General features: G+C 54.4%; 1 protein-coding gene across 1 annotated transcript in view; it reads left to right on the top strand.

The window, feature by feature from the left end:
• The first annotated feature begins 3,689 nt into the window (after positions 1-3,689).
• LOC144717794 (chymotrypsin-like elastase family member 2A) overlaps positions 3,690-16,349 on the top strand; it is a 15,478-nt gene continuing 2,818 nt past the window's right edge. The window contains exons 1-5 of the mRNA XM_078593460.1: positions 3,690-3,813; positions 4,796-4,890; positions 14,859-14,956; positions 15,262-15,390; positions 16,020-16,156. Of these exons, the coding sequence (XP_078449586.1) occupies positions 3,774-3,813; positions 4,796-4,890; positions 14,859-14,956; positions 15,262-15,390; positions 16,020-16,156 (499 nt within the window). The 5' untranslated portion in view covers positions 3,690-3,773. The remainder of the gene's footprint in view (positions 3,814-4,795; positions 4,891-14,858; positions 14,957-15,261; positions 15,391-16,019; positions 16,157-16,349) is intronic.

Raw genomic sequence — 16,349 nt, 5'->3', positions numbered from 1 at the left:
TCGCATATCTGAGTTATTTATTATTCGTAGCAGAAACTATATGAGCGATGCAAACATTGCCAACTGCTTCAAATTCCGTGTATAAACCGTTGACATTGCTAGGGCTGGAGGAACATTTGTTTTATTTCTAAGGATAGTTTGCATGCAGGAAGCATTTCTGTGAGACACTGGTATGTCCTGGTGTGTATTTGCGTTTGCCTATCTAATTTGAATGAGTCTACCTGGCGTATCAAACGCCATTAATCACACGCTGCCCTGCTGTCAGGAACTGTGTGTTCTGTATGCAATGTGCTTTCATTTGAAAGACCAGCACTAGAAATGTAGTTACCTTGGTAGCCACCGAGTTGTCTTCGCTGTCTGAATATGGTAAACAGATAGATGTTCATTTAAGAGGAGGGAGCAGATGTAGCCATACCATTGTTACTTACACTTGGGCAGATCATAAAGAAGAGTTGTGAATATTTTAAATAAATTACCATTCAAATTAATTGCAGGAGAGAAAAAAACATATTTTTAAACCTAAATATTGTTTTTTATTCAAAGGATATTACATAACAACAATTATATTTAGCTTTAAAGGTGGCCTTTATGTTGTCATGATCTTAAATGTACGCTTTTTTTTCTTTGTGCAGGTGCAAGCTGATTTGGATCGGTTGTAGTCCTTCCGTATGCGATGCCAAAGATGCCTTCTTGGCACCCGATGGTTCGACTTTGTCAGAAATGTCACCATTGTATCTGCGACTGGTCTCCTATCGATCGAGAGCTTCGTTCGATGGAGACGTGGTGTCACTTTTTGGACACGTCGCCTCGTCTTAACACGCAATCTCCAGCAAATTGCGCACTTAAGTTGGCGGTTGGCGGTCGACATTCGAATTGGACTGCGACCCTCAAACGCATGGCGCCACCCCCGTGGTCGCCCCCGTGATACGTGGATCAAACAAATCACTTGAGACGCCAGTGTGTGTTAGCAAGAGCAGTTTATGTGAATGTTGTCGCAACAGGTCACACGTTTGGCACAACGGTCCTTCGCTGACTATGCATGATGAACGAATGACGTGCTATCTTGCGAATGTCATGACATTTGACAAACTGTCAAATCGCGTGCATCTTGAGCAAATGAAAATGGCATGTGCCTGTGTCTAATTCTTCCTTCGTTATTTGTGCACTCATCTTATTTCCTGCACCTTTGAATGCAAATACCGCTCTTTTGACAAATTCTGTACGACCAAAGCTCCGTGTGATCCGGCCGGGCCACTCTGTGCCTACACAACGTGTGAATCTCGCTCTCAGGAGTTAACCTATCAACATTACTCCTCATCGTTTCCAACTCCTTACATGGTAACGTGGCCAAACAAACTTTTATAGTTCAATCCTGCAAATGACGAGAAATCGCAACACCACAGGAACTTTAAAGCACGCTGGAAACAAATAGTTAAACTCTGGCAATCATCATCTCCTGCAAGAGTTCAACTCTGAGGATCACCCGGTGATGCTGGATGTGATTACCAGCGAACACGTCGAATATAATTGTTAAATGTTGTGCATTGCTCTTCAGCATACCGGTGTGCTGCAGTAATAAACATCTGCGCGTTTGTTCACCTGATTTAACTTTTTCGAATTGTTTCGGGTGGATAAGGGTGTAAGGTACATATTAGCAATGTGATCACGCGATTTGAGCCAAACAAAGTAAATATTAATTTAGATGTTTTTTTTTGCCTTTAAATTGCAACCGCGTGGCTGTTTAGCCACAACCGTTTGTCTGTGCTGCCCTCTGGCGGCAACAAGATTGCAGCTTGCGCCGTATTTCAACAGCTGTTCCCAAAGACTCTCCCACTGCCTTTGTGACTCAGGCATGCATAGTGAATCCCGAGAATATTTCAGTTGCCTTAGTTTATCTCTGTACATGAGTCTCACGCATGAACAAACCGAAGTATGTTGTTCTACCTTTTATGGGGTAATCACATGACAGCATTCTTCTGTTAATCCAAGAGCCAATATCCTAATTTTGCACGTTATTATCATTGTTCGTGCATTATTGAGCGAATGTGTGCATTCCTGGCCTGCTGCTTTTACAGGTGTATACACATTATCTTTAACACGTAGGCTTTGGCGACCAATATTATCCATAACAGTGGTTTTATTGGTTTAGATCGCGTAAATATAAATGTGTCGTTAAACCCGCCACCACCCGACACAGCCAATTAGTCGTGATAATACACTACGCACAAATGATATATATCTGTTTGCATTTTTTGTCATGAAACCGGGCCATATGTTCTACTTTTGAATATAATAGCACATTTCTTATCTGTGAAGCGTGCATGTATAGCTAATGCTATACATGCACGCATCACAGTAAAGCTAACATCCTTTAACTATTTCCACACCCAAGTGAAATACTGAGAGGAAACGAACCTAGTAATCGGGTAGGGGAGGTACAACTATTTCCGGTTATGGGATTTAATCCTGATTTTGTGGGAAAATTGTTCAGTTTCCGACATATGGAAAATTCAGGGGACGGATCGTTCTCAGGAACCTAAACCTTCCGTAACCCAGGGACTCCCTTTACATCATTTGGGAATTGGCGCATAAATGTAGAGCACAACTCCTGGCAGACTCGTGCGGTGTGAGGAATAAAGAGGTGTAGAGTGTGTGGCTTGTTTGTGCACCGCTCCGCTTTGAGAAACCCAATGCCGGTATGCCACATGAGGCCACGAGGTCACGGCTGTGTGCGCTGCACACAGTCGATTTCCAGTTCTTTGGAATCTGTAGTGCAACATCTGCTGCTTTAGCGAAGAAGTGGAAAACGCTCGATTGGGATGTTTCACCAAATCCTTTAATGAGTACTTGGTGTGTTGGAAGGAAACCCAAAAACTATAAGTAAACCAGCACGTAGGCATGTGGGAAAACACTCGATGCTCTCCACTAATGGACATCTCCTGGCCATTTTGTATCGCATCACGTGTGGAAGATTCTCAAATATCTACTGGTCCACAAGCATTCCACTTTAGAATGGCAAGCTTAAAAGCAAACATGTTTAAAAGGTCCAGGTATACCCCAAAGACAATATTTAGTCTAATAAACGCATCTTCTCTGTTGTCTTTTAAAACACTTTATCATAACAGCTATATTTTGTACCCGTTTTAATTGAAAAAGAAAATAAGAATTACTAAATGCCCTTCAAATAAGGTGAACAGAATGACATTTCAAATTGAAAGCCAGGTAAGTGTCTCCCTGTTCAACCAGTGTTGGGCAGTGTTCACTTCAGTGGTGGCCAAAAGCCAGTGGTGATGATTCCCCATACTTATGGTGGGAGACAGTATCCCTGTAAAACTACCACTATTACATTCGCACAAAGAGGTACTACTAGGTATTACTCGTTTTATCAACCACTTGGAAATAATAGGCGGAGTCAAATACCAACCAGGATGTAATCTGTGTTTGCATAACGACACAACATTGGATATATGTGTACGTTTCCTACACAACGTTGAAAGCCCTCGAAAAATAAAACATGAATAGTCCACCACTTCCCACCTACTGACAGTAGAGACACTGCAACGTCTTTATTTGGAATAAATCAACCTTACATTTGCATATGAATGCGTTCGCCAGTTGGACCTCCTAATTCTGTTTGCCTTTAGAGGTCTCACGTGTGCAGCATATTCTGTATAAAAGTCAAGAAATCCCAACTGTGAGACACGGCAGTGGAGAGGATTCACTCGTGATCAAGAAGCTCAATCTCCAGCAAATTGGAGAGTCATCGATCAACCATGCTCGCCTTTCTTGTCTGCGCTGCCCTGCTGGTTGGAGGTGAGTGCTCCTCTTTCTGACACCTTGAGCTGCTGAGTGATTAGAATGCACGCATTTGATTAAGTGTAGCAACCATTCCATTTTCTTCAGGAACTGGACTGAGTTCTAGAAGAAGTTCCTGGCACCAGACATACCTACATGCGTTTTGACTGTGCCCGGATATCGCTAAATTCTTCCAGGGCATTGGCAAATACTTTAATATTATCTGTGGCACGAATGTTGGGCCCTCTGTGTATTCCCCCCTGTGGGGCCTGAATCCTGCGGGGATATCCAAACACCAGAACACGTGACCCCAAGCCTTAAATACCATGGCGAGGAAAACTAACTTAGCTCATTGGAAGGACCCCAAACCCCCTTCCTGGCGACATTGGAGTCGATCATCATACACTATGGTCGCAATGGAGCACCTTAGTTTATAACCCTAAATAATACGGATCACATGAGGGCAATACGATGATGAATCCGAACAGGGGAACCAGAAGAAATGGTGAGGAGGTGGGGAACATGCCACAGGCCTCACATTATTTTCAATATGCTCTGAATGAGAGTAGTTCCTAGGAGGGGAATGGGCGGATCTGGGCTCCAATTTCTCTCCTTTTTCACGTCACTCGTTAATTTGGTTATACCACATGGGTTATAAAAGGATCCCGACATACCCACAATAGCCCCAGGTTGAGGAGAAAAAAATTACCCGAGGGCACAAAACCTGGATATGCAAACGTTGCATGTACGGTGATATGCCCTTTGTCATGATCGCGGTTTCGGGTTTTAAATAAAACAATATATGTAAAAGAAGCTCCTGTAACGTGGAGTGAAACATCGGACATCATGCAGAACAGTACAAGGTTCAACCCAAAAACACATCAGGAAGACTTGTGTGGTATTGTTTGTGCTATTGTGTGCGTTAGTGCTATTGTGTATAGTATTGTGCGTGTTTGCTATTGTGTATAGATTTGTGCGTGTTTGCTATTGTTCCTTACAGCTGAGGTTTCTGCTCAGAGCTGTGGGATCGCAGCGTATCCCCAGATCCGCGTGGTGAACGGCGTCGAGGCTCGCGCCAACTCCTGGCCTTGGCAGGTAACGGCAGAGGCTGAATAACAGCCATCACAGCCACACGCTGCATTGTCAGTCGATCTCAGTGCAGCAGCATCCATTGTTGTACATGCCACGTGGAGGCCATCATCCAGCAGTGTATTGACAAAAGGGCTATATGTGTGCAACATGACATGTTCAGATATTCCATTCTTCGCAAAGACATTGGATGAGTCACTGTATATGGCAATGGGAGAGTGGAAGCGCAGTGTTTCATGCATTGCACGACGAACCAGGCTGCATGTGCTATGTGGGGGTCGCTAGCCCCCGAGATCCCTCCCTCGATAATGCTAACGGCCGGGCTAACATCATCAATCGCCCCCCCCCGCTGCTAGGTTCCTCTCCCATGGTGTGGGAGCCGTCGCCCGAGGATTCCCCTCCACCGCGGGTCCGCGTAGTAGGCATGGTTGGATACCGCGTAGTATTATGTCCCCCTTTACGCTACCACGATACCTCCCTTTCCTAATCGCGTACCTGCGACCCACACGGAGCGAACGTACGCACACACACACCGCTCCGTGCGCTCCAACTCCACACTGACTACTCGCGTTATGATCGTACACCTGTATCACACACGGAGTGAACACACGCGACACCCACTCTCGCACCGCTCTGCGCCGCGCTCCCCCGAGGCGAGCCGCAGCACTACAGAACCACTGCGTACACACGCTCACCCACGCGCTCACGCTGCACGACAAGATCACGCGAGACCACGCTTCGCTATTGATGATTTATTATCTGCTACCTGGTAATTTAATGTTATGTCAGTATGAGTCGACGAGGCTGGCCTATCCTACTTCCCCTGGACCTATTCCCTATTTATCGGCTTACGATATCCTACTTCACCTTCTTACTCCCTGTTAGATGCCCACGGCGGTTCGTTGATCCCGTACTCGCAGTGTGGGGGTCGCTAGCCCCCGAGATCCCTCCCTCGATAATGCTAACGGCCGGGCTAGCATCATCAATTGCCCCCCCCGCTGCTAGGTTCCTCACCCGTGGCGTGGGAACCATCGCCCGAGGATTCCCCTCCCCCGCGGGTCCGCGTAGCCGGCATGGCTAATTACCGAGTAGTATTCTGCCCCTCCCTACTACGATACCTCCCTGTCCTAATCGCGCGCCTGCAACCCACACGGAGCGAACGTACGCACGCCCACACACACACACGCCGCTCCGCGCACTCCAACTCAACTCGCGTTATGATCGCGCACCTGTATCGCACACGGGGTGGTCGCACGCACACACGCGCAGCTCCCCACGCGACACACTGCTCAACAAGATCACGCGAGACCACGCTTCGCTATTAATGATTTATTATATGCTACCTGCGAATTGATGTGGAATCAGTGAGTCGACGAGGCTGGCCTATTCCACCCGAACCTGTACCTATTCCCTATGTATCGGCTTACGCTACCCTACTTCACCTCCCCACTCACTGTTTGGTGCCCGCGGTGGTTCGCTGCTCCCGGTGCTAACAGCGCACCTCGATGCGTCGCACGGACGTCCGGGTCGCTGGCTGGAGCTGCTGCGGGTCCGCTGGCCTGGAGAGAACCGTCCGATTTCCCCTTTGCGCTTCCCATTTATCCTGATTCCCGGACCCCTACCCCCTTCCCACGCACCGTGCGCCTTCGCTATGCTAATTAATCCTTTGTCCGCGCGGCGTGAACTCCAAACAATGGCACGCGCCCCCCTCGCCCGGGCCAGGCAGCTCCGCGGTGCCTTTGTTCCGCTAATCAATGAGCGACCTGCACGGCGCAAATTCCAATCAATCCTTTTCTCACGCAGGCCCCCCTCATCGAGGTTCATGCGGCGGTGTCCATCACAAAGGCCCGTCGTGGGAAGCTGTGCATGGCTCCTCGCGCGCCTCCCCTCTCCCAATTATTTATACTAATAGCCTTATCCTTTAACTCCCCTAACAATGGTGCCTGCGCGCTCAAGCGTAATTATCCCAACCCTCCATGACTATGCGCAACAGCTCCTGCGGTCCCGCTATTCGTGCTGTCCCGTCCCTCCCCTGCTTGCCCCGTCGACCCGTGGGGGTGTGTGTGGGGGGAAAATGCACCTCAACCGCGGTGGCCGAATGCCCCATGCCGCGACCACACCATATTACGGCTGGTCGCAGCGCCGCGGCGCAACGTAGCACAGGGGAGGTCGTCCAATTCCCTGATCGCCGGAAACCGTGAGAGTTAACCCCGATAAGGGTTTCTCGGATAAAAACCGGTCGGCCAGGTGACCTCCCCTCGGAGCTCTATGGGGGGGGGGGGGAATGCGTGCGGGTGTGTTCGTGTGAGGTGAGGTGAGGGGGACGCGGGGTTGGCTCCGTTGCTTGGTGGTGGCGAAGTCGGGGGTTTGGGCGCCTGCCGAACGGCTTCGTGGCGGCGGCATCACATAGCCCCCCGAGGTGCCAGTCCCCGTCCCGGGTTGACTGGAGCACCTCGCTTGGGCCGCGCCCACGAGGAAACGTTGCGGGGTCCGGGGGATCCGTCCGGACCTGGTGGCTGGCCTCGGGGCGGGTGGTTCCGTCCTCTGTAGCTCCTGCGGCGGTCTCCTCCTCCACTCCAGCGGCTCTCCCCGTCCTCCGGCACCTGTGGGCTGGGGCACAAACTCAGCAGCGGAAGGGTTTAGTGGCCGTCGTCCGCGTCTTCTCCGGACTGGATCGGGGCGTCTCGGGGGCCCGGCGGGGCCCATGTAGTGTGCGAGGCCCCCCAACACGAGGGGTGCGGGTACTCCGGGATTTCGGGGCCTTCGGGTGACGGGGTCCTCTCTCGCCGGGGCCGCTTTCCACGGTTTTAAGCGGCGGACGTTGACCACCGTCTCTCGATCCCTCTCCCCGCCATAGATTAGTACCGTCCAGGGGGATATCTGCCGCACCACGGTCCAGGGTCCCCGCCAGTAGGTCGTCAGTTTCCCCACCTGCCCGGCCCCGACGCGAGGGGTGTGTAGCCACACCTTAGCACCTGTCAGGAATAAGGGGGGTTCCATGCGGGGTCGGGTGCCCTGTTCCTGCCGCCGATGCGCGGCTTCCCCTTGCGGGTATGCTCGGCCTCGGGCTTCTCGCAGGGTCTCCAACAGGTGTTCCACGGGGCGGCTTCCCTCCTCCGGCTGGGGGGAAGGGACGCCGAATAGCAGATCTGCGGGTAAACGAGACTCACGGCCGAACATCATTAAAAACGGGGTTTGTCCCGTCGACGTGTGTACGGTGGTGGCGTAGGCGAAAAGGGCGTAGGGGAGGTGTTCGTCCCAATCCCGTTGATTTGCGGCCGCCATACGTTTGAGTTTCCCCGCTAGGGTCTGATTCATGCGCTCCACCATACCGTTCGCTTGGGGGTGGTACGCTGTGGTTCGGTCCTTCTGGATTCCGAACTCTCGGCACAGTGCCTGGAACAACTCGGCCTCGAACTCGCTACCCAGGTCGGTGAGGACTCGTTCTGGGATCCCGTGCTTAAGTACGTAGTGTTCCACGAATGCCCGGGCCACCACCAAGGCCGTTTTATCAGGGATGGCCACTGCCACGGGGTAGCGGGTGAAATACTCTACTGCGACAAGGATATATCGGTTGCCTCGATGGGATCGCGGGAATGGCCCCTGTAGGTCAATCCCGACCAGCTGATTCGTGCGGCTGACGCGGAACGGCCTTAGGGGCACCTGGTATCGTGCCGGTTTCGGCCCGCACTGCTGACAGGCGCGGCAGCCCTGTACCCAGGCCGCCACGTCTTGTGCCAATTTGGGCCAGAGATACTGGCGACGCAGGGTCTCTCGAGTGCGTCGTTCCCCATCGTGGCCCCCGAGTGGGTGGTCATGCACCAGCCGAAGCAGCTGGGGTCGCACCTGGGCAGGAACACAGATGCACCCCGGCTGGCCGGCCTCGGTTAACTCCCGTACCACTCCGTTCTGCACACACAACCGGGCATACAAACCGCTCCAGGGTCCTGGTAGGGCGCTCTTTTCCTCCCGCAGGGCCGCCTCCACTGCCGCCAGATCGGGATCTCGCTGCTGGGTCTGTCTCAGCTGCTCGTCGTTCAGGCCCGGGAAGGCGCAGCCGACGTCCTCCTGGATCCGTCCGATCGGGTCCCGAGCCGCGGGTCCCGCGCTTGCCGGGCGGTCGACGGGATCCTCGGTGCCACCTGTGAGGGCCTCTGTGGCGCACACTGCACTCTCTCTCGCTGGGGGGGGGTCAGTGGCCGCGGCCGCTCGGGGGTCCGTTGCCTGCCGGCAGCGTCCCCCCGTGAAACACGGGCAGGCCTCCTCCGCCCTTGTCTCGGCGTACAACGTGGGTCGCCTCGACAAGGCGTCCGCGTTTGCATGCGTCCGGCCAGCCCGATACTCGATTTGCAGGTTGTACTCCTGCAACTGCGCCAACCACCGGGCCATCTGCCCCCGCGGCTCCTTGAATGTAAGAAGGAACTGCAGAGCATAATGGTCAGTGCGTACGCGACATCTCCTGCCGTACAAATACGGCCGGAACTGTTTGCATGCGAAAATCACGGCGTACAACTCTTGGCGGGTCACGCAATAGTTCAGCTCGGCCCCACTCAAGGTCCGGCTGGCGTACGCGATGACTCGTTCCGCCCCATCCTGTACCTGTGACACTTACGTGGCTTGAGCTTGAGATGAGCCGCTCGCAGTCGCTGGAACACCTCTCGAAGCCTGGACCAATGCTCAGACAAAGATCTACTGAACACTATCACATCGTCCAAGTAAATCAGGCACTGTTCCCATTGCAAGCCCCGCATCACCAACTCCATCAGCCGCTGGAACGTCGCAGGCGCATTGGTGAGTCCGAACGGGAGTACTCGAAACTCGAATAGTCCCATCGGGGTGGTGAATGCGGTTTTCGGCCGATCCTCCTCCGCCATCTCCACCTGCCAGTACCCGGACGCGAGATCGAGTGTGGAAAAATACCGCGCTCCGGCGAGGCTGTCGAAGGTGTCGTCGATGCGGGGTATGGGGAAGGCATCGCCGAGCGTGACTGCATTTAGTTTACGGTAATCGACGCAGAACCGGGTTGACCCATCCTTTTTCGTTACTAGTACCACTGGGGCTGACCAGGGGCTCGCCGAGGGCTGAATTATGTTATCGCGAAGCATGTCCCCAACTGCCTCTTTGATCTGGGCGCGTTCGGGTGCGCCCACTCGGTACGCAGGGAGTTTGATGGGTCGGGCTGCACCGGTGTCAATTTGGTGCTTAACAAGATCGGTCCGACCCACGTCCGAGTCGTGTTCACTGAATACGTCGGCATACTCCCGCAGTAACTCGCGCAGCCGATCGGCCTCTCCCTTAGGTAAATCCGCCCATGGTACATGTAACGCGTCGAGCAGGGGAACGACCTCGGCTCGGGGAGTCGGGCCGACTCGCCAGGCCAGGTCCTGGTCACCCTCAGGACGCCCGGGGTCCTCAGCCCAGAGTGCAAACACCGAGTCGTTAGAGTGGCGTGCGTGCAGGGGGTGTACGGTGGCTATCGGGGTGCGCCGCCGCAGTATCGCTGGGGTACTGTGGGGGTTAAACATCCGCATAAACAATCGGTCCCCATCTGCGTTTACCAACGTGGCGGATCCCACTATCCCATACCGTTTTGCCAACTCCGGGTGAGGAGTTAGCATTACCTCTCCTGATGGTCGGAGCGCGGGGTCGGTGGGGGATGTTGCCACCGGCACCAGCATCTCGGTGAGCGGGCCGATGGTGACTGCCGTCGCCAGGATAGCGACCACAGGTGCGAAGCGGGGGCGCGTTGGTTCTCGTCCCAGGAACGGTATCCGCTCGCCGTTGCTCTCCATGGTGGCGCATCGCTGGCGGGGTTGCACGTTGAGTCCCAGCCGTTCTAAGAGGTCGGTACCTGCGATACACTCGTGACACAACGCACTCGACACGTAGAACTCCTGGCTGCACACCTGACTGCCTATGCGGACCTCTAGGGTGGCTCTCCCCAGCAGCCCCATTCCGGCTCCGCTCGCCGTGTGCAGCGCGCGGTCCGGTGCCTGCAGGTGACGCACGTCGACCCCGATCGCGCTGCAGTGCGCTGCGCTCACGAGCGAGGCCACCGCCCCCGTGTCCAGCAGAATTCGGGTACGCACTCCGTTTACCTCCCCTTCCACCAGCGACGTGGCCCCCGTGATCCCCGCCACCAGCTCCCGTAGCCAGTCGCCAGGAGTCACCGTTTCCGTGGGCGTTGTTGCTGGAACCTGTGTGGAGATCACTCGCTCGCCATTACTCTCATCATCGTCTATTTGTATCGGGACCGCGTCGATTGCACCCCTAGTTGGTCCGCTCTCTAGGGGGCGTTGGAGTTTTAACCCCCGCGTCTGCCTAGCTCGGGTGATTTCAGGACAGTCCCTCATTAAATGCCCTCGGCGATCGCACATATAACATGCCCGGGGAGGGGGGGCGGTTCCGTAGCGGGTCCCCTGTCCGCTCCCTCTCCCTCCCCCAGTACGCAGTTGTCCCAAATCGGACTCTAATTGGGACACCCTCCCGGCTAGTCCCCCTACTGTCGAGCGTAGTTCCCCCATCTCAGTCTCAACGGTACACTGTAGCTTAACCATATTTCGGCTCATTTTATCGTCTATTTGGGTTACCCTCTCACCTACTTGGTTTATCATATCTCCCATACCGGCTTGTAACCCAGCTACCCACCCCGGGGTTTTCTCGCTGGGTCTCTGGGGCTCCCTTGCCCGTCCCCTTACTGCGATGGCGATCTCTTCCTCTTCGTCGGAAAGTAGGCTCGCTACGGCGCACTCTCGTCCCCTCCCTCGAGGCTGCGCGCGCTCACCCGAGAGTTTCTCGCATTTGCGCGCGCGCTCGACGAGGGTGTTAAAGGAGAGGCGTGTACCGTCGACATTTGGCTGCCACCACGAGGTGTGTGCCAAATATCGCTGGATTTTACCGGCGGCGAGGCCCTCAATTATTTTGGCCTCGTACTCTGGGTACGCGAGCTGGGTCAACATGCGTACATCCTCGGCGTAATCTCGTAAATCTTCGCCGGGTTGGCGGCGGCGTGCCTCTAAGGCCGTCTGCGCATCCTCCTCGTCATAGGCGCCGAAGCGCCGTTCTAGTTCGCACATTAATTTTTCCCACTGGGTTTGTGCGCTTGCGGGCAACGCTTCTACAAAGTCTGCTGCCCGCCCATCTAAATGTAGCTCTAACTGCTGCAACGCCTCCTCATCTGACCACCCATTAACCTTTTTCGCTCCCCTGATGCTGCGGGCAAACGATTTCCATGTTGGAATTCCTTTGCCCGTAAATGTGCATTTGATTTTAATCTGGGTTGGGGGGCCTCTTTCCCTTGGGGGTGCGGGGGATCGTCCCGTTTCTGACACCACTGTGTGGGGGTCGCTAGCCCCCGAGATCCCTCCCTCGATAATGCTAACGGCCGGGCTAGCATCATCAATTGCCCCCCCGCTGCTAGGTTCCTCACCCGTGGCGTGGGAACCATCGCCCGAGGATTCCCCTCCCCCGCGGGTCCGCGTAGCCGGCATGGCTAATTACCGAGTAGTATTCTGCCCCTCCCTACTACGATACCTCCCTGTCCTAATCGCGCGCCTGCAACCCACACGGAGCGAACGTACGCACGCCCACACACACACACGCCGCTCCGCGCACTCCAACTCAACTCGCGTTATGATCGCGCACCTGTATCGCACACGGGGTGGTCGCACGCACACACGCGCAGCTCCCCACGCGACACACTGCTCAACAAGATCACGCGAGACCACGCTTCGCTATTAATGATTTATTATATGCTACCTGCGAATTGATGTGGAATCAGTGAGTCGACGAGGCTGGCCTATTCCACCCGAACCTGTACCTATTCCCTATGTATCGGCTTACGCTACCCTACTTCACCTCCCCACTCACTGTTTGGTGCCCGCGGTGGTTCGCTGCTCCCGGTGCTAACAGCGCACCTCGATGCGTCGCACGGACGTCCGGGTCGCTGGCTGGAGCTGCTGCGGGTCCGCTGGCCTGGAGAGAACCGTCCGATTTCCCCTTTGCGCTTCCCATTTATCCTGATTCCCGGACCCCTACCCCCTTCCCACGCACCGTGCGCCTTCGCTATGCTAATTAATCCTTTGTCCGCGCGGCGTGAACTCCAAACAATGGCACGCGCCCCCCTCGCCCGGGCCAGGCAGCTCCGCGGTGCCTTTGTTCCGCTAATCAATGAGCGACCTGCACGGCGCAAATTCCAATCAATCCTTTTCTCACGCAGGCCCCCCTCATCGAGGTTCATGCGGCGGTGTCCATCACAAAGGCCCGTCGTGGGAAGCTGTGCATGGCTCCTCGCGCGCCTCCCCTCTCCCAATTATTTATACTAATAGCCTTATCCTTTAACTCCCCTAACAATGGTGCCTGCGCGCTCAAGCGTAATTATCCCAACCCTCCATGACTATGCGAAACAGCTCCTGCGGTCCCGCTATTCGTGCTGTCCCGTCCCTCCCCTGCTTGCCCCGTCGACCCGTGGGGGTGTGTGTGGGGGGAAAATGCACCTCAACCGCGGTGGCCGAATGCCCCATGCCGCGACCACACCATATTACGGCTGGTCGCAGCGCCGCGGCGCAACGTAGCACGGGGGAGGTCGTCCAATTCCCTGATCGCCGGAAACCGTGAGAGTTAACCCCGATAAGGGTTTCTCGGATAAAAACCGGTCGGCCAGGTGACCTCCCCTCGGAGCTCTATGGGGGGGGGGAATGCGTGCGGGTGTGTTCGTGTGAGGTGAGGTGAGGGGGACGCGGGGTTGGCTCCGTTGCTTGGTGGTGGCGAAGTCGGGGGTTTGGGCGCCTGCCGAACGGCTTCGTGGCGGCGGCATCACAGCAGCGTGCCTCGATGCGTCTCACGGACGTTTGGGTCGCTGGACTGGAGAGCGTCCTGTCGCCTGGCGCTGGAGAGAAGAGAGCCCGATTTCCCCTTTGCGCCCACTATTTATCCTCCCTACCTCAAAGGGAATGCGGCTCTGGACAATAGGCTCGCGACCCTCTGGCACGCACACCGCGGTTCCGGGCGCTTTTGATATGCTACTTAATGCTCAACCTGCGCGGCGCAAATTCCAATCAATCCGCTTTTGATATGCTAATTAATGCTCAACCTGCGCGGCGCAAATTCCAATCAATCCCTTTCTCATGCAGCCTCCCCCATTATCGCAGTTTATGCGGCGGCGTCCGTCACAAAGGTGCGCCGTGGGAATTTGTGCATGGCTCCCCGCGTGACCCCGCTCTCCCGATTACTCATACTAACAGCCTTATCCTTTAACTCCCCTAACAATGGTGCCTGCGTGCCCGAGCGTAATTATGCCGTCCCTCCGCTCCCTGTGCGGGGGGGTGCCCGATTATGCAATTCAGATGCGCTGCGTGTTTTCTAATGATGCTCCTCCATCACAATGCTTATTCCCTCTGCCTGCCCTGTCGATACTTGCGTGTGTGGGGTGTGTGGGATGCGTTTCACCCGCGGTGGCCGAGTGGCCCCTCGCTGCGACCTTGCAATCTTAAGGCCGGTCGCAGCGCCGCGGTGCAAGGTAGCGTCGGGGGAGGTCGTCCAATTCCCTGGTCGCCGGAAACCGTGAAAGTTTAATCCCGGTAAGGGCTTCTCGGATAAAAACCGGTCGGCCAGGTGACCTCCCCTAGGAGCTCTATGGGGGGGGGGGGGGAAATGCATGCGGGTGTGTTCATGTGAGGTGAGGGGGACGCGGGGTCGGCTCCGTCGCTTGGTGGTGGCGAGGTCGGAGATGGGGCGCCTGCTGAACGGCTTCGTGGCGGCGGCATGACAGCTACATTCCCAGCGACTGCTAACGTCAGTTGTGAGCGAACTCCTAACTAGTCCCAGGTTAAATCTCTTCACAACCAGCTCTGGCAAGCATTTGTGAGTCGATTTACAAAAGGGCTAAGTTAGTACTGTATTATTCGATATAGAAATTGGACTCATTCCGAAAAAACTACCGTAATCACCACCGCCACGCTGTGTGTGCATTGCAGGCGCTCGTGCAGAGGTACTCTGGAGGAAGATGGGTCAACTACTGCGGAGGAACCCTCATTGATAGTCAATGGGTGCTCACCTCTGCGAGCTGCTTCACGTGAGTCACGGCACCAGTGGCGTCGCTCTCGTGTGTGCAGGCGGTGCAACTGCACCGGGGCCCAGGTGTTGTAGAGTATGTTCTTGTACCACATTGCAGCCACCATTGGTGGAGCAGTGGATCTTTGGAGCAAAGAGGCAGCCTCTATAAATGACCTTTACACGATGCCGCAATGTGGCAGTGAAAATACCATGCAGTAACTCGCATAATTTCTGTTTATTAATTCCTCACTGCAATGTTTACAGGTGTAAGTGATTAAGACCTCCGTCGCTCTGTTTTCTCCCCACATCCACCACAACGTGCAGGAGTGGCTACAGCTACAGGGTGGTGCTGGGAAAGCACAGTGTGTCCACATCCGAGTTCGGGGAGGTCACCCCTCCATTGAGCCTGGCCGTCTGGCATAGCTACTGGAATCCCAGCATGCCGGCGAATGGGTGAGAACACACACGGGCGCGCTGGTTCCGTGACACCGTGACATTCTCAGTTGCAATCAACAGATACACATACATGGAGACAAACATTCATAGAGACATTCCAACAGACAAAAGACAGATTATTTTTAAACAAAGATTATCATGGACATTGCCGTAAAACGAAAGAACGCATAATTTGAATATCATATTTCAGTTAAGGATTATTTGTAAACAGTAGAATTGCATTATATTATAGAAGGCAGTGTTAATGGCAAGGCGATGAGTTGTCTTGATTTGTACTCGTACACTGTTTCCAGCACATGCCCATTCTTTGTTTGACAAAGAGACAGACAGATGCTACACAATGCTATTGCTTCCTCTCCTACAATGCCTCTGATAATCCAATAACTGGAATATAGTTATTGTGGGAGATGTGGCGTCCACACAATCTCATATTATCCATGGTCCAATTCTTCCTATTATCCGTCATTTCCCCACCATACATCAGTGGAGTATTATAACAGATAATAGGATCTGCGATATTGATCTCCCACATCACCAAAGGTGCACAGCGCTGAACCCCCATTGCTTGGTGTTATGTTCGTTGTTGAGCGTCGCATCACGGCTGCCCCTGTCTCGATCCCCCACAGGTACGACATCGCCATGTTCAAGATTGCGTCGCCCGTGGCTCTCTCAAGCAAGGTGCGCCTCGCCTGCCTGCCCAGCGCCAACCAGATACTGTCCAACAACTACCCGTGCTACACCACGGGCTGGGGATCCCTCGACGGTGAGTACCGTTCACTCAGTGTGCATTAAACACAAGATGAGGCAGAGCTATGTATACTTTGCATCCAATTCCATGTATCTTGAGGCACCCTGCGGCAGCCTAGCCAAGGGGACCCCATTGGCAGCTGTCCCTGTCCACCAGAAGGGGAATGCAGCACCCACCTACACGTGGGCATAATGATGCCAATAGGGTG

This window comes from Lampetra planeri, chromosome 4 (assembly GCF_965212315.1).
Source record: "Lampetra planeri chromosome 4, kcLamPlan1.2.h2, whole genome shotgun sequence".
Taxonomy (NCBI): Eukaryota; Metazoa; Chordata; class Hyperoartia; order Petromyzontiformes; family Petromyzontidae; genus Lampetra; species Lampetra planeri.
Note: the sequence above shows the minus strand (reverse complement) of the source record. Positions and strands in the feature narration are given on the sequence as shown.